General features: G+C 42.7%; 1 protein-coding gene across 1 annotated transcript in view; it reads left to right on the top strand.

The window, feature by feature from the left end:
* Nucleotides 1–19,529, top strand: part of LOC124802789 (TBC1 domain family member 23) — a 234,115-nt gene that overhangs the window by 93,187 nt on the left and 121,399 nt on the right. Inside the window, exon 7 of the mRNA XM_047263790.1 lies at nucleotides 9,418–9,645. Coding sequence (XP_047119746.1) covers nucleotides 9,418–9,645 — 228 coding nt within the window. The remainder of the gene's footprint in view (nucleotides 1–9,417; nucleotides 9,646–19,529) is intronic.

Genomic DNA, 19,529 nt, shown 5'->3' with positions numbered 1-19,529 from the left:
CAGTTAGCTCGTTGAAAATTCCATCTGGGTAGGGGCATTAAGTTTACAAGGGGAATTTTTAAACCAATTTCTGTCATAACAGGACGGTGTTGGCAGTTTGGGAAGTTAGACAGAACAGTACGAGTGGCGTTAAGTGGTTGATCTAGCTGATCTTTGGATACAAATACCAAGTCTGGGCTGTAATCCTTATTCCAGCATGCCGAGTGGAAGGTTCCCTTGCCTTTCACATCAAAGACCAAGTGCATGCTGGTAGTTTCTGCCCATTGAACTAGTAACTCCCCATTGACATCGATGGTGTCGTACCGCCAGTCCATGTGATGGCTGTTAAAGTCTCCAGTGTATACACAAGGTTGATCGAAAGCCGGCAGATCTGTGGAGGTCCAGTTCACACTTGGAGGCTTGTACAGGTTGACAATTTTTAAGTCGTTTATCTGGATTACTATTGTGTAGATGTGGTTAATGTCTGTAGAATCAGTTACATGCACTCCGTTTAGGACTGACTTCACATAATTGGCTATTCCATATTGTGGATGGTGGATAACTTCGACCAGTGTATAACCAGGTATTCGTCCTCTATGCTGAAGATCTTGCTCATCTTTGGTATGTGTTTCTTGAATGTTGACATCAATGTTAAGTTCATGCAGTTGTTTCTGTAGATACTCACACATGGCAGAGCGTATGGCTTCAATATTAAGCTGCATAATACAAACTAGGTGTTTCTCGTCTGTAGTTGGATGATCCTGAAAAGGACTGTATTAGTTATGTTTCCGGGCATATTGTATATCACCTATGACACTGTTGCTCGTTTAGCATCACCCAGGGCTCACGTGTAGGGTAATTTAGGTTATACCTATCACACACTCGCAACTTACACCACTTATTGCCCGTTTCTGAGCCAAAAATATCCTTTGAGAATGGGAAGAGTTGCCCCAAAAATAATACCATATGACATAAGTGAATGAAAATAAGCATGGTAGAGTTTTTCGTGTCAAATGATCACTTACTTCAGATACTGTTTGAATAGTAAAAATTTCAGCGTTAAGTCTTTGAACAAGCTCCTGAACGTGGGCTTTCCACGACAGTTTACTACCTATCTGAACACCTAGAAATGTGAACTCTTCAGTTTGAATCGTATGCTCATTCTGTGAAATTAAAATGTTGGGTTTCATTGAATTATGGGTTAGAAACTGCAAAAACTGAGTCTTAACTGTGATTTAGTGTTAGTTTATTTTCTACAAGCCGTGAACTTGTGTCATGAACTGCACTATTTGAAACAGAGCCAATGTTGCACACCACATCCTTTACTACCAAGTTAGTCTCATCAGCAAACAGAAGTATTTTAGATTTACCTGTAATACTAGAGAGCATATCATTTATGTAAATAAGGAACAGGAGTGGCCCCAACACTGATTCCTGCCCCCCCCTCCCCCCCCCCCCCCCCCATTTGACTGTCCCCCATTTGACTGTTCCCCACTCAAACCCCACATTCTCAGTACTGTGAATAATGACCTTTGGCTGTCTGTTGTTGAAGTAAGAGGTGAACCAATTGTGAGCTGCTCCTCGTATTCCATAATGGTCCAACTTCTGGAGCAATATTTTGTGATCAACACAATCAAACACCTTACTTAAATCGAAAATGCTCAATTATCTTACATACACAGCCTATTCAATTACTTTAGCAAAGACTGATGGCATAGAAATAGGTCTACATTAGCCCTTTCTCCCTGTTTATAAAGTGGCTTTACTACTGAGTATGTTTAATTGTTCACGATAAAGGAAAAATTAGAAATTTGGCTAAGTACAGGGCTAACATGTGGAGCACAGTACTTTAATATTCTGCTAGGCACTCAGTCATATCCATGAGAGTCCTTAGCCTTCAGTGATTTAATTATTGATTCAATCTTCCCCATGTCAGTATCACAGAGGAGTATTTCAAACATCAATCTCGGAAAGGAATTTTCCAAGAGAATTATATGATACCCTGTAGAATCTAAGTTTTTATTTAATTCACCAGCAACACTCAGAAAATGATTATTAAATACTGCATATATATCTGACTTATGAGTAACAGAAATACTTTTACTACAAACTGACTTTATATCGTCGACCTTGTGCTGCTGACCAGACACTTCCTTCACAACTGACCATATGGTTTTAATTTTGTCCTGTGAATTAGCTATTCTATTTGCATACCACATACTCTTTGCTTTCCTAATAACATTGTAAAGCACCTTAAAATACTGTTTGTAATGGGCTACTGTAGCTTGAATGTGACTACTTTTAACGTTTTGATGTAGTTCCCACTTTGTTCTACATGACATCTTTATCCCACTAGTCAGCCACCCAGGCTGTCTTTTGCTTTTAGTACGCTGTTTATTATGTTCGAATGGAAAGCAACTCTCAAAGAGCATGTGGAATGTGCTAAGGAAAGCATTATATTTGTCATATATGTTATCGGCACTATAAACATCCTTCCACTACTGTTCCTCAGTGAGGTTTAAAAAACTCTCTATTGCCATTGCATTAGCCTTCCTACATAGTTTGTAATTATATGTAACATTTGTTTGAGCACAAAAGCCTTTTGGTGTTAAAATTTGCGGCATCATGGTCTGAAAGGCCTTTCACCCTTTTGCTAACTGACTGCCCATCTAGTAATGAAGAATGAATAAAAATATTATCTGTTGCTGTACTACTGTTCTCCTGCACCCTGATTGGAAAGAACGCAGTCTGCACCAGATCATGAGAGTTTAGGAGATTTGCCAACATCCTATTTCTTGCACAATAACATACAGAATTAAATTAAATCCAATAACACAAAATGTCAGAGATAATAAGTGTATTGTAATTGTTAATTATCAGTTTAAATATCATATCTGTTATGTAATTAGTACTGAGATGCAGTATACAAGTTGATAGCTGTCCTCATTTATCTTCTATTGAGTTGTAATTTTGAAGATATATAAGAAGGTGAATTGAATCTCATTTCTAATTTATGTGGTAGAGTGAATGAGAATGAGAAATTAATTTTCAGCGGCTTTATGTGGAGCCTGTAAGCAGGCGAAGTCTGAACCAAGTTAGAGGAAGAAGGCACACAGATTCAGGGCACAGACTAGCTGGAGCCTGATCAGTAATACTTAACGGCGACCAAATATTCCATAAGCAACATTTGTTGTATACAGAAGGAGTATTCAGGTGACAAATTATTGAAGTGTTTGGTGCATGAGATGAAGTATAACAAACCACCACGCAGCACAAGCCAACCTGAAATGCTTCAATCTCATACAAATATTTGTGTGTAACACTTTGTGGGGATATGAAATGGAATAATCACATAGTCTCAGTTGTGGGTAAAGCTGGTGTTAGACTTAATAGAATACCAGGAATGTGCAGTCTACAAAGGAGATTGCTAACAAATCACTCGTGCGACCTGTTCAGAATATTGCTCAAGTGTATGGGACCGATACTAAATAGGACCAACAGAGGATATCGAAGGTATACAGAGAAGGGCAACACAAATGGTCACAGATTTGTTTAATCCATGGGAGAGCATGACAGAGATAGTGAAGGAATTGAACTGGAAGACTTTTGAAGATAGATGTAAACTATCCCGGGAAAGTCTGCTAACAAACTTTCAAGAACCGTCTTTAAATGATGACTCTAGGAATATACTACAACCTCCTACATATTGCTCACATAGGGATCATGAGGATAGGATTAGAATAATAATTGCATTCACAGAGGCCTTTGAACAATCATTATTCCCATTCTCCATATTTGAATGGACTGGGGGAAAAACCCTAACAATTGGTGCAAAGGGATGTGCCCTCTGTCACGCAAGTCACAGTGGTTTACAGAGTATAGATGTAAATGTAGATGTAGATGAAAGCAGATGTTTCCGCAGATGAGATGATGATATAGGGATACAGGGAGGAGGAGATGAAGCAACATCTGGATGCTTAAAAAGAAACTGAAAGACAGAATGGGATGAAATTTAATGTAAGCAAATGTGGGAACCTGGTTACAACTAGAAAGAAAGAAGACCAACTAGCAGAATAGGGATTAGAAGTGAGCAATTGAAGAAGGCGGAAAATTTCTGGTACTGGGGAAGTGTGATAGAGGAAAATGAAAGAAATGAGAAAGAGATCAGTGAATGTGGCAGACTGGCAGAAGCATTCCTGTGGAGTGTTAGCAGCCTGGTTTGGAACAATGATGTCTCACAAAAAACACAGAAATGATGTAGGGTAGGGCAAATAAAAGTGGCCCTGACTATTTGTGGCAACATTAACAGTGGAGAAAAAGACCTACAGTTACTTCCAACAGGATGGAGCAACTGCCCTTACAGCTGATTGAACCATTGAGCATATTTATACACTCTTCACGCATGACCTAGTTGTTAGCAAAGGTCAGTCTGGTCATGGCCTAGCTGGCCACCAAGCCACCTGATCTGTCAGTGTGCGATTACTTTGTGTGGGGGCCCACAAGTCTAAGGGTATTGCAACAATCCTCATAGTCTTCGAGAACTGCAGGAGAACATTTCGGATGAGATTGCTGCAATTCCAGCAATCGAGCTGTGACCCGCCTTCAGCAGTTTGCTGACCAGGGCCAAAAAGTGCCAAGAAATGAATCGTAGTCACGTTCAACATCTGCTGTAGTCAGGTTAGCACTGTATTTCCTTTGCTGTGTTTCCTTGTACTTTGGAAACCTGTTCTCCAGGCCACTTTCATTTGCCCCACCCTGTGTATATAAGTTACTACATACAGTATTGACCTATGCATCTGAAACATGGACAGTGAAGAAAAGAAATGTAAGCTGATTACAGGCATGTGAAATTACACTCCTCAGGAGTGGGATAGGAGTAACAAGGAGAGATAGGATGAAGAATGAGAAGGTAAGGGAAATAGTGAAAGAGGAACTCTTGCAGAGCAGAATAGAAATATCAAGGGTAAGACAGCATGGGCACTTAAAGAGAATGGAAAACAATAAGATTCTGAAGAAGATACATGAAAGGGAGATGCAAAGGAAACAGCTGAGAGAAAAACAAAGTGATAGATGGCTGGAAGGTGTGGTGGAGTTTGTTGGGAGGGGAAAAAAACAAAAAAAACAAAAAAAGGCAAGGACTGGACCAGAATGAACACACAAAGATGGTGGAAAACAGGAATAGATGGCGAGGCTTATGTTCTGAACAGACCCACCCTGGGGCAGGAAAATGTTCAAGATGATGATGATGATGATCTACAAAGGCAAGGGAAGTAGATTTGTGTCCCATTGCGTGCTTGTGATTTTTTTGTTTTCTAAGAGATACTGAGCGTTTCTTATTAACTTAATAGAAGTATGATTTGCAATATTCAATGTTGTTTACTATAAGTAAGAGCACTCTTCATCCAAGACAGTCTGTTCTGTTTTCGAAATGTGTTATGGTATGTGGACCAGTCAATTGAAAGGCTGCTGTCTATGTCATTGGTTAATTTCAGTACAGTTTATGTTACAAAGAGAACAATGTGGCTGGCACATGATCACGGGAATAAATGTGTCTTGGCAGACTTATTAAGAAGGAGCAATGCTTATATAATGTTAAAAACTAAGAATGAGAATAATCAATGTTTAAAAATATAATATAATTGCATTGATTTAAAATTTACTCACCAAGAAAGGGCAGGAGAAAACACTTATGAAGAATATGGAAATGCACAAGTTTTTAGAGCCAGCACCTCTTCCTTCTTACAGAACTGTTGGAGGTAAACGAAGAGGGTTGAAAGAAAAATAGTTTCATTTTCATCTTCCCTGGTAAGTGTCCCCTGACCTGGGGTTCTGGGTGACTTTTCCACAATTATCCCCATTTCCTAAATCTTGTCAGTCTTTTTCCTTCATTCATCTTCTTTTCCCCATTCATCTTCTTTTCCCCGAGATCGTTCTGCTAGGAGGAAGAAGAACTGGCTCCAAAAGCTTGCACATCCCCGTATCCTTCGTATGTGTTTTCTCCTGTCCCTACTTGGTGAACAGGTTTTATACATCCATTTATGTTAAAACCAGGGATTATTGCAAGAAACATTGTCAGGCTGTGGCACTTCCCCATGTTTGATAAAGTGAAGTGCATTAGGCTCGAGCTACTGACTTCAAAGGAATGCCAAACAGAATTTTTAAAAATGCAGAACGTGTATAATGTAGAAAAATGAGGGAGCAGTGGAACTGTGGCTGGGGCAGATGATGAAAGTACATTGACAGAAAAAAAATCACAACACCAAGGAGGAGTTGTGCGAGATAAATGGAATTTGGTAGGCGTGTTTCTACTTCTGAAAGATGATTTCTATTTAGATTTCATGCCAGTTGCATAAGAGTGGTGCTAGTAGTGCCACCAAGAGGATAAAAAGCAGGTCTGCTTTAAATATACGCTGTAAAGGTCATGAGTGTTAGTTATGTTTGAGATTGATGTTGTTATTTAACGTTAGTTAAGAATGCCTTTAAGGTGATGAACATGGCATTCTCAGCAGCTCCCCAACTTCAGACAAGGTTGTCTAATAGGGCTATGAGAAACTTTATGTTCCTTCCGTGATATTGCAGAAAGACTTGACAGGAATGTAGTCACTGTACACGATTGCTGGCAGTGGTGGTCATGGAGGTGTATTGTCGCAAGAAGACAAGGCTCAGGATGGCCGCTTGGCACTACCAAAATGAGTATTGTAGAGTTAGGCATATGGCTGTGGTGCTTCGTACTGCATCTGAAGCAGCAATTTAAGCAGCAGTTGACACCCAGTGACTTAACAAACTGTTACAAATTGGTTACTTCAGGGACACCTGTGAACGAGACACTCTGTAGCATGCATTCCACTGACCCCAAACCACTGTGATTTGTGACTTAAATGGTGTCAAGCAAGACTTCATTACGGGGTGGACTGGAGGTCATTTTTGTTTGGCTGGCTCTGAGCACTATGGGACTTAACATCTGAGGTCATAAGTCCCCTAGACTTAGAACTACTTAAACCTAACTAACCTAAGGACATCACACACACCCATGCCCGAGGCAGGATTCGAACCTGCGACCGTAGCGGTCGTGCGGTTCCAGACTGAAGCTCCTAGAACCGCTCGGCCACACCGGCCGGCCATTTTTGTTTCCTGATGAAAATTGGTTCTGTTGAAAGTTGGTTCTGCCTTGGTGCCCTGTGTTGGTCAGGAGGCAGCCAGGTGAGCTGCTGCAACCAACCTTCCTGCAGCTTAGGCACACTGTACCTACACTTGGATTAATGCTCTGCATTGCAATTTCATATGACAGCAGGAGTACTCTCCCTGTTACCCGACACCCTGACTACAAATTTGTATATCAGTCTGGTGATTCAGCCTGTCGTGCTGCAGTTCATGAACAGCATTCCAGGAAGAGCTTTCCAACAGGAGAACGCACTCTTGTAACCCAACATGCTCTATAGAGTGTTGATTTGTTGCCTAGGCCTGCTGGATCACCACATCTGTCTCCAATTGAGCATGTGTGGGACATTGTTGGATGACAACTTCAGCATCTTACACAACCGGCATTAACTGTCCCTGTATTGATCGAACCAGTGCAACAGGCATGGAACTTGATCCCACAAACTGACATTCAACACCTGTACAACGCAATGCAAACAAGTTGGTATGCTTGCATTAAACTTTCTAGTGTTTGCACCTCTTATTAACACCCCAGTATTTCACATTTTCAGTGTGAAATTACCCTCTGAACTTGCAACGTTAATCAATTAAATTTGTTACATTGACAAATGTATTCCCAAAATTCCATTACTCAATGTTAATTTTTTTGTCAGTGTATTTTACTATTAACTCGTTCACGCTACAGACGTGCTTTCTGTATTCCATGCTGAATGTGGCATTGTTGTGGCTTTACTGCTTACCGAATGCTGATACCTGTGCTGAGATATGGTATTCTGTCTGCTGTGAAATACTTACCATCTGATTGTAAGAAAACTATTCACTGAAAAAAAATTGATTTTTACACATCTTAGAGTCTAATATCTTTAATTGATAAACTGAATTTCTTTTTCTCATAAGTAATAGTTACTTTGCTGCATCAACTGAAGTAAAACATTGCATGAAATTTTAAAGAGTTTTCAGAGGTAAAAACACACTGCGCAATCTTTGTGTGTGGTTGACTGTAGCTCATATGTTGCAGTATATGAAATGTAGATAGGATATCAAAATTTTAATGAAAATTGAGAGGAGGAGGATACGTCATTTCATTCTCAAGTTACTGATTTTTATGTCTGATGGACAGCCACACACAATACACCCATTTCTCTACCTATGAATCAGGAATTGCGTGGTTGCAACAGTTGTCATACTTCATAAACAGTTCAAGATATCAAAACGAGACTTTTTTTGCAGGTGATAGTACACAAAGAGGCGCATATGTTGCACGATAAATACTCAATACCTTTTTATTCACTGAGATACGGAAGTAACTCTTCCGCAACAGTGGATGGTTGGTGGCTCAGGACACAGAGGAGTTGAGTTGAGTTGTTGAGTTGAGTTGAGTTGAGTAAGGAGACCAGACAGCGAGGTCATCGGTCTCATCGGATTAAAGAAGGATGGGGAAGGAAGTCGGCCGTGCCCTTTGAAAGGAACCATCCCGGCATTTGCCTGGAGCGATTTAGGGAAATCACGGAAAACCTAAATCAGGATGGCCGGACGCGGGATTGAACCGTCGTCCTCCCGAATCCAGGACGCAGACAAACATCAACTGCACTGTAGGGAAACACAAGTGGTGTGTGTATACACATCCCTGGCACTTAACAGACAGTGGAGCAGGATGTGTATACATGTCCACAGCAGTAAAATGATTAATGGGGGTATTAGAGTATGATTTATTACAAGCACTGTGTTCGTAAACCACGAAGAGGAGCATGTTGTGTTGCGTGTGGTGTAGCGGGCTGTTACAGAGTGTGCAGCAACCATGACGGACACTACGTCTGGCATGCTTTGGAATAAGAAACACGTACTGGGAGAGGACGGCTTTAGTTTGCTTTCGCAACTTGTTTTATGTTGTGGATTCACAGTGTGTGTCTTGTGTGCACAGATCATGTTGGCACTAATGTCTAATAGGCATGAAGGAATTACTAAAATCTCAGCATATTGCGTGTTAAGTTCGTTGATAACCAAGAAGTGTTGCTGCTACAGAGCTAGAAGTTATGTGCAAATACTTGCATGTTAAAGGCTATAATTAATTTCTGTTACACTATTTTAATACTACATCTTAGCTGATATGCATAAAAATTCATAAAAAACTGTGTTTTGATACTTTCAGATTCTGGGTAATTTGACATTTTGTACATGTGATTATGAATGCCTGTCTCAGTAAAAGGCTGATATGGTCTAGGATGCAGACATAAGGATGTGATATTGCAAGTAGAAAATGTTGAATACATTCTGTTTCAGGAATTGTCAGCAGATCTATTTGGATCTCCTGGAGTTTCATCATCAAGTATATCACAAGCACTGTGCCTGCCAGTAAGTGCACAGGAACTGATTGAAAATGCAGAAGCTTCAAATGATGTTACTGAGCAGCTGGCAGAAAGTGTGCGATTTTTCCTTGTCGACTGCCGTCCTGCAGAGCAGTATAATGCAGGGCATCTGCCTACTGCTTTTCACCTCGACTGCAATCTTGTGAGTAATTTGCATTAGTTCTAAAGTAGTTGCTCCAATTTCTTACAACTAATCTGTGTGGAAAGTGGTGGTATTATAAGTATGCAGCTGTGCATAATCAACAGCAGCAGCAATAACAAAACATTAATCAGGGAGGAGGGAGCTACTGCTCGTCATGTCCATGGGCCGTGGCATTCAGCAATCCACATGTGCCTCCTAAGTCAGTCTAAATGATGAGCCCATCGGGAGCTCAGCATTTATTTGTTGGGCACAGCCTTGGCGAACCTGGGTTTCCCGAGACAGGCCTGGTAAGTGCAGTCAGTCCTCTGTAACCATAATCCGTGGGCACGCTTCACCAACCACAGTACGATGCAGCAGTTGATCACTGTGTGTCACAGAACAGACATCTTGGCTTAAGCACCCAATTTGTGAGGAAGATTGAAACCTCAATATAAATAAATAAATAAATCTCAAGGTGTGCTGCTTGCTGATGAGACGTGGCCTTTGAGCCGGAACAGATGTTAGTGAGCACCCTCTGGGGAAACTTCTGCATCTCAGTTGTAAGGGGCTTACTCAGGCAAGTGGGGCTCTGCCCAAGAGGAGCTACATATCACTGACTGCTCATGAGACACTGTTGTGAATCAAATGAATACTTCCACTCCCAAAGCGATGGGTGTATCATCTGGGAGTATTCACACACAGTCATGCAAATGAATGATGGAGGCTAGTCCTCCTGACAATCAGTTTGTCTTTAGCAACGGGGTCTTGAATCAGAATGTTTTCTTGTGATCAAAAGGAAGGAGGGGATATTTGAAAAAGTTCCCCCTGCCTATATTCATAAAGGTACCTTAAAGTCTATTAAATGATTGCTAAATGATGCTTTATTTGCTGAAATTTTAAAAATATACACCGGGGTACAACTGTTTATGTATACAGTCAAATCTAAAAGTAATGTGGGCCTCTGTAGTAGCCAGAAGGGATCACCTTCTTCATACCTGGCTCTGGACCTTAATACCCATAATACCCATCACTGACCCCCCCCCCCCTCCCCCCCTCCTGCCCCTGCACACACACACACACACACACACACACACACACACGTACAGGGTGGAGCAGAGGGAACACATGTTTTTAATGCAGTTTTGAAATATACATACTTTAATTAGGTTCAAAAATAATGTCTTGGAGATGGTGTCCTTCTTGCTGGATACAAATATGGATCCTCTCCCGAAAGTTACGCATGGCTCTCTCCAACATTTCATTCGGCACGGCTTCAATTTCCTGAGGAATGGTATTCTTCAGGTCATCGATTGTGTGAGGCTTCTTCATGGAGACTTTTGATTTTCAATATCCCTACAAAAAGAAGTCGCGTATCGACAAATCGGGTGAGCAAGGGGGCCAGTAACATCACCATATCTCAAAATAACATGTCCTGGGAACATTTGTCGAACCACTTCCATTTATGCTCTCGCTATGTGAGCTTTGGCACCGTCCTGCTGAAACCATATTTCTCTCATGTTCACTTGACACCTTTCAAGTTCTGCATGAAGAAAGTTGTTTAACATTTTAACGTAGTGCACTGATGTTCGCGGTAACTGCAGTTCCTTCCTCTTCAAAAAAATAGGGTCCAACAATCCCCATCTTTGAAATGCAGTGCCACACTGTTACTTTTAAACTGTGGAAAGGTCTTTGGTGTAATTCATGTGGGTTCTCCAGTGCCCAATACCGACAATTTTGAACATTGACGTAACTGTCTACATGAAAATCCACTTCATCACTCGTGAAGACTGTAGCATCTGCATCTTCCATAAAAATTTCGTCCATTGCGCGACAAAACTCTCTGCATTGCACAAAATCCCCTTCACTGAGCTGCTGGGTGATCATTATCTTGTACGGGTGAAACTTAGATCATCATGTAAGATGCGGTGAAGTGAACGTGACATACCCAGTGTCACAGTCTGTCGTCTAGCCGATCGTTTCGGACTAGCAAGAACTGCTGTTCTCACTCGGTCTACATTTTCCAGAGTACGGACTGAACAGGGAAGACCAGGTGGTTTCTTTTTCATCACAGATCCAGTACTTCTAAATACAGCAACCCATCGGAGTACAGTATTTTGATCAGGCACTGTACCTCGACGTCCAACTCTAAATTTTTGACGGAAAAGACGTTGCACTGTGACTACGGAATCATTGTTTCTAAAGTACTGCTAGACAACGAACACACAATGCTCTACGCTCCATAATGACTGAAACTGCATTGTATGGGCAGTTTGCCAACATTCATTCAAGGTCAATACTCGCCTTTCGTCGTCGCATACTGGCAGTTCAAAAAACATGCGTTTCCCCTGCTCCACCCTGTATTAACTCGAGGCTTTCCCATGCAGGGATGACAAACGCCCTTGCTGCCTGAGCATGCTTACAGAACGGACCTTCCAGTGCATCTGGGCCACGGAGAGAGGTGCCGACAATTTCGGAACAGATAGACCCCGTGTGTGCTTGGTGAACCACAAGGAGAAGACATTGAATAGACAGGGGAAGCTCACCAGACTCTGCACACAGGCTTGTAACTGGACTAGAGCAGTAAGCCCATGTTGATAATCTAATACCATTTTGGTGAACTGCATCCAGCATTTTGTGGTAAAAAGGCCTTGCTGATCCATAAACCTGACATAAGTCCTGCCTGTTGGCTGCCCGAGACCAACAACTGGCGCATGTATGGATGTTTAAAGCCTCGAGGGATCTCTGTCTCAGTTCTTCCTGATGTGACAGTTGTGTTTGCCTCTTGTCAAAAGTGAGGCCCGGATATTTCACCTTTCCCATAAAAGTGAGAACGGTATTGCCTAGTTTGGAAACAAGTAAATTAAAAAGAGTGTGAGCGATTAGAACCAACACTCAAAGTTTTCTTGAAAGCTAATTCAAAATCTGGGGTTTTAGACTATTCCTTCAATGACCTGCTTGACAAATGCAGTTGGTGTGTATCTGCTGCTGAGTTGCAGGAAATGCAGAAGATGAAGTAGTCATCATCAAACAAGGAACAAAGTATGGGATACTATACTGTGGATGTAATACTGGTGGTAAGCGAAGTGGCAAAAGCTGTTACACTTAAAACTCTTTCTTGATAGACACTGTTCTCCTGCTTAAAATGGTCAGTCAGAGCATTCCCAACCTTGTATCTAAAATATCTTTCCAAGAGGTAGGATCATATGAAAGTGGGACATTCATGGAACCCCCACTCATAAAGCTGCAACAAAATATAATGCCGCCAGGTAGTATTGTATGCCTTTTCCAAATTAAAAAATACACTGACTTGGTGTTGCTTATGAAGGAAAGCTTGCTGAGTCACCGCTCCAAGCAGGCTCATGTTATCGAGTGTAGAGTGATATCTCCTGATCCCATGGTGGCAGAGACTTGGTAGGCACTTGGTTTTTCTAGTACCTCCCGCCGCAGAAGTCAAACACACGCCAGAACAAATGGATGTGGCCAGCCCATAGGGGGCTCCGTGTCCACGGCGGCTCTTCCGCGTAGCGGCTCTCGCGCAGCGAGGTCGCCAACGTTACACCACGTGCAGACCGCGGCCAATAGCTGCTCCCTCCGGTTTCGTATATAGGGACCCGCTCTGCCCTAGTCCAGTCAGTCTGGTATTCGCTCTGGATTGCGTCTCTATCTCAGCGGTACTGTGTTCTGGTCGTTGCTCGTTGTTGACATTTGCCTGGCTCTGGTTCCGAGTGGATTTACTGTTGGTGTTTGGTGTTGTGGTTTCTGCAAGCCTCTGTTGTTTATCTCTTCCTTGTTGTGTCGGTCATAGTCGGTCATTGTTGGTCATTGTCGGTTGTTGTCGGTTGTCGTTGGTCTGTCATCCGACTCGTCCTTGTGTTTACCCGGTGGTGCATGCTCCACCACCGGCGGCTTCCCCGCCTGGCGGCTCCGATCCGCAGCCCAAGGCATTCCCGTGGTTGGTTTTGGTTACTACAGTTTTGAGAACCCACACTAGGTACCGGTTGACCATTTGCTCCACTGTCTTTCCTATGCAACTTGTGAGACTGAAGCTATAACTACCAGGGTTGGTCCAAACCTTCTCTAGTTTCAAAATCAGGTTTAAAATAAACCCCCTTCCGTGAGTTGGGGACTCTACTGTCGTGCAAATTTCATTGAAGAGCTGGAGGAGGACCTCCTTTGACCGAAGTTTCAACTGTTTCAAGATGCTGTATATTATCAGGTTGTGACTAGGAGCAGTACCATGAGCTACCAACATTGCAGAATCATACTTCAATGCTGATGGAATGGAAAACAGAACCAACCCATTGCTGTCTACTGATAATGATGGAAAGCTGGATCCTGGCTAGAACTGGCCGTAATGAATTTATATGATTCAGTCACTGTCTGAGCAATGTCTCTTGGTGATGTTATGAGATACGTCTGCTCCGGTATAGCTGCTATTGGTGCTTGTGAGTTCTGCCTTGAGATCCTTCTAACGGCTTCCTATACTTTGCTTGCAGACGTGGATAAATTGATGGAGTTCAGGAACTCTTGTAAAGACCTCCACTTAGTTTCTTGAATTATTCTCTTCTCCTTTGCTCTTGCCATTCGAAAGGTTGCAAGATTCACATCTGCAAGGCACTGATCAAAACTTCACATAGCTGCCCCCCCAAGTGTTTCCTTTGACTGTGAGATGGATGCATCAGTGGCGTGGTGAATCACAGCTGTAAATTAATCCACCCACATTAATGGTATCACATTGCTCGAAAACAGCAAACTGCCTGTAAAGGATCCAGTTATAATTTCTGAGCAGCCATCTCAATGATTTCCTTTTGGGATCTGCTCCATCTGGCAGATGGATCAAGGTAGGATGTTATCACTGCCATGAAGGTCATTGTCCACTCCCCACTGAGCTGTGTTTGCAGGGGTAGGCGTGCAAAAGGAAGTACCTAGGGCTGTAGACGAACCTGTAGTGGTGCTAAAATGTGTAGCATCGTCAACATTCATCAATATGATGCCTGTAATTCATGTCGGATCATCAAGTGGTATTAGATCACCATAGTGCACTGTGTGCATTTAAGTCCCTGGAAAGGAGAAAGGGAGGGAGAAATTCATCAGTAAGCTGTGTGAGGATCTCTCTGTCAACGGTCTCATGGAGCAGTAGGTACACAGAGCATACTGTGATGTGAAAATGGACCACTATCCTAAAAGTGATCACTTTTGGTTAAGGACACAGGTGAGGAGTGGAATGTGACCGTGGCAAACACTGCTTCCCTACCTTTCACCCTGTCGCCCATAAGATAGTCTTTCCTCTGCAGGCAATAGCCTCCAAGTACAGGTGCATCAGTCCATTTACAATGAGCCTCTTGGAGACATAGGCAGATAGATCTGTCCTGTACAAGTAGTCTCAAGTCCTGCATTCATTCATATTCCACTGGAGTATGGGAGTCATTTCTGTGGCATGGTCTTGATTAATTCCTGTCCTTGCACCGAGGCAGTGAGACACTGGTAGAGTGACGGGGTGTGGAGGGGCTGCCAGGGTCTGGTAATGAAGCAAGTAACTCCACAATCATGTCTTCCTTATCAGTCAGCTGTGCCTTTCTGAGGTCTGCTGGTACCTGTGACAGCTTTTGACCCAAATGTTGTGGTCCTTTCTGTGCATCTTTTCCCTTCAAAGTTGGTGGGGAAAGGGGGAATTGAGAGGCACTCTGCTTTTGGGGCGTCATTTCTTAGCACACTGTAATGTAGTGCCTTTCTCTTTTGACAGAGCTGCCTGGGCTGCTGTATGTTTACTCTCCTTGCTTTGGCAGATAAAGGTACAGGTGGTGTATAATGGTACGCTAAATATTGTCTGTGTTGAATGTCTACCTAGGAGACAGATTTCTTCACCAAGGAAGCAGAAGAAGTGGCAAAGACAGGCAGTTTCGTATTCTTATATTCTTTTATGGCTTCTACATAAGGGATTCATTTTGTTGCTGTGATTTCCTGAGTTTTACATTCCTCAGCGAAAACTAGGCTGTCCCAACTTGATGTTCCGTAGCTACCAAAGTAGTTGATGGATACCATAGCAGACGTTCGGTCAGTGCCAGATTAAATGGGGTGCCTTTTCACATTTCCTGCAAGTCACCTCACCTCCGAAAATCAGTGTTGGGAGGCCAAATCGCTGGCATTTGTAGTGTCTCACATGGCTTGGTATGTAAGTCCTAACCCTGAGATGGAGGAACCCTGCCATTGTGTTTTCAGGTAGCTGAAGGTCACAATGAAGTTGGTGGTCCTCTCAATCTTTCCATTATACTCGTCAACATCCTTTCTTCCACACTGACTATCCCCTATGATGCCCATTCTCGTTTCAGCCCTGAGATGTCCATGTCCATAATCTCACAGCATGTGACCACACCCTTGCCTGAGTTGAGGGAGTTCTGCAACTAAACAACTGTCATACTCACCCAGTTGTCTTTTTGACTTCTTAAGAAGTTCCACCTGCTTTGACCTTGTAGCTTTGTCTCAAAGCTGTGTAGGAAAAACACTGCAGTGAATGGTCAACCAATGCCTAGTGTGGGTTCTCAAAACCAAGTCCCTACCAGGTCGCTACCAGTACTGGTTCAGGAGGTATCACTCCACACTCAATAACCTGACCCTGCACCAAGTGGTAATTCAGCAAGCTTTCCTTCATAAGCAAAACATATCAGTGTATTCTTCAATTTGGAAAAGGCATACAGCACTACCTGGAGGCATATTATTTTGTTGTACACTATGAGAGGAGGTTCCATGAATGTCTACCCATTTTCATACGGTCCTTCCTCTTGGAGAGGTATTTTAGAATGCCATGTCTGGTCATTTTATGCTACAGAATGGTGCATGTCAAGGGATTGTTTTAAGTGTAACAGCTATCAGTATTTCACTTGGCAGTATTATGTCCACAGTATAGTATCCCATATTGTGTTCCTTGTTTGAGGATGACTACTTCATCTTCTGTGCTTCCTCCAGCCTTTCAGTGGCCGCACTTGACAATCAGGCGGCTGGAGGAATAGTCTAAAACCTCAGGTTTTAAATTTTCTTTCGAGAAAACTGTGTTGATTTTAATCGCTTCCACTCTTTTTGATTTACCTATCTGTGCCTCACTTTTGATATGCTTTGAGGCTTTAAACATCCTTAAATATGTCAGTCCTATATCTTGTGGAGCCAACAGGACACGTCTTCTCCAGCATTATAAAGACTTTGTGTGACCCTGGCTTCAATAGAGATGCCAGGTTTATGGAGCAGCAAGACCTTCATACTGCAGAATGCTGGATGCAGTTCATCACAAGGATATTAGATTGTCAACATGGGCTTACTGCTCGATTCCAGTTGCTAGCCTGTGTGCAGAGGTTGATGAACATCCACTGTCTATTCAACATCTTCTCTTTGTGGTTCGCCAGGTATGCAAGGGTCTGCCTGTTACAAAATTGCCAACATCTCTCTCTGTTGCTCAGCCGCCATTAAAAGGTCCGTTCCATAATCATCCTTGGACAGCAATGACATTTGGAATCTGTATGGGGGAGAGGCCTTGAGTTATTACATGTAGGGGGGGGGGGGGGGGTTATTAAGGTCTAAAGCCAGGGGGGTTATGTGTTGATGTGACTGTATACAGGAAGAGTTGTACTCCAGTTTCGTATCTTTAAAATCATTTAAATTGCCACACTGCTTTTATTACTCTTTACAAGAACATTCATTTTATTGGCCTCTCTTCACATTCTCTGACATTCTAAGGAAAAGGCTCCCAGATCAGTTTTCAGTTTGTTATGTGGAATTCTTTGCTATCCTGAGGACATTAGAACGGATGAGATTGTGTTGTGGCAAGAAATTGCTCATTTGCTCAGATTCCCACAGTGCCCTTCTCAATATAGGCCAGATGTACCCAGCATATCGTATGGTGCAAGAAATGCAGGGCGCTCCCTGTCTCTTGCAAAGGCAAGCAGAGGACAGAATTATTTTGTGCTGACTACTGGGGCACAGAGGGATCCAGGGCAATTAACTTGCTGATGCGAATGCCAAAGGGGCTTGTTCGCTTCCACTTCCTGCTAGCTGTTCAGTCCCCCTGCAGGCTATTAATTACCTCATTTGTGCCCAAGAAGATCATATGTCGGTTGGAGGCTCAGTGGCTGGAAGTGAGGGATAATAAGATGCATTCAGTGAAACATGCAATGCGACTGTAGATTACCTCATTCTGAGTCCGACGAGCTGAAGAAGTTGCCCTTACGGGGCTTACCAGAAACCCCGTGAGTGTGAGGTCACAAAAGGCCAATGATGTTTACGGCATTCGACTCCCCACATATTGTCTACCACGCAACTACCATATTGGCTGCTAATGGCAACAGGGGGTGGGACTGGATGCATCCAGTGATCAGCACAGCATGAGGCTACTGAGCATAGGTGAAATGCTTTGTTGTTGAGTAATAACACTGCTACAGTGTTAGTGGTGCTGATAAAAGCAAACATTGCATTATATCTACAGTAACAGTTGCCGAAGTTGACAGTTCGCCAGAAAGGAACACGAGGAATTTTACAGAGTGAGAAAGAAGTGGAAGATGAAATATTAACGTTCCTGCAAGAACAATCAGTATAATGTGAAGCGTCGTATTTGCTTGCCTGTCTGGACAGTGTACATGAGGAGTATGTTATGTCCTAGCCAGTAATGCCACCCGAGCCCGCTGCCAAAAGGTTGGCAGCATCAAAGTCCGGATGCCGTCCGCATAAGCAGCGCCAGCGAGACAGCAAATCGCCGCAAGTCTGCGCGCGCCACCGCTGGCTTCTGGCTTCTTAAGCGCTGGAGTCGCGAGCGCTAGGACAGTTCTGCATTCGCCGCTCAGTTGTATACTCGCCACCGAATTGTGTACTTGCTAGTCAGTTGTGTGTTCATCGCAGCAGAGTTGTTGTTTGTCGTCAGCCGACGCTGACCTAGCCGCTCCGACTCGAACTAGACAGATCTCTGTAGACACTGAGTTCACTACTGTATTTCTGCATCTTCGTAATAAAGATAAGTACCGACTTTTATTTAATCAGAGTGTTTGGGTTTTCATCTTTCTGTTCACTGTTCCAGCGGACCGGTCGGCCCGCTATTAAAAGTGTGGCGGTGACTTCGTAAGCCGTTTCTACAGCGAATTGTTTGTCGCTACGAACACCGCCACAAAAGAGTACAGTGATGATATGTGTGTAACAAGTGGAAGTGATATTGGGTTAGGCATTGAGCCATGTAGTTCATCATTCTTGTTGAAAAGGAGCCACAAATCCTTCACTGAAATGTAGTAAAGGGCAATTGTTGCCCAAGGAGCGGGTACTGAACATAATTATGTACATGGAATATCATTTGCACCCTAGTATAAAGAAGGGAACAGATTTCAAATAAGTCTGCAGCAATATGACCATGTAGTGCCTAAGAAAAACTACAGATATTCGAGGGAGGACAAGGCAGACTTGTTCCAAAAACTAGTGTTTTCATGTTTCAAGGACGCTCGGTACAATTTACAGGATGTGCATGATAGTAACCTACTACATTATGCAAATCAAATTGTGAATGACATAGATTGCGATGATTTCAAGGGAAGCTTAGGATGGTTGCATAACTTCAAACAGTGCTACAGAATTGGGAGACATAAGACAACAAAATTCCAAGCAAAGTTTCAAGTTGATGCTCCATGTCAAACTGCGGAATCAGCCCGAACATTTGTAGGTCAGATAAACAGAGTTATCCCGCTGTCCAGTAAGGAATTCATTGCAACTCCGACCAATCATGATTTAAAGAGAAAATGCAAAGAGAAAATGCATATTGAAAGGAACCCTGGAAATTAGAGGTACCAAGAGAGTTGTATCAAGATCAGCCCTAACACATTTGTATACAGTTATGCTGATTGTTAATCTAGATGGTAAACTGACTGGTAAGTTATTTACTG

The sequence above is a fragment of the Schistocerca piceifrons genome, chromosome 6 (genome assembly GCF_021461385.2).
Source record: "Schistocerca piceifrons isolate TAMUIC-IGC-003096 chromosome 6, iqSchPice1.1, whole genome shotgun sequence".
Classification (NCBI taxonomy): Eukaryota; Metazoa; Arthropoda; class Insecta; order Orthoptera; family Acrididae; genus Schistocerca; species Schistocerca piceifrons.
The sequence above is the reverse complement of the archived record's forward strand: the minus strand, read 5'-3'. Positions and strand labels throughout refer to the sequence as shown.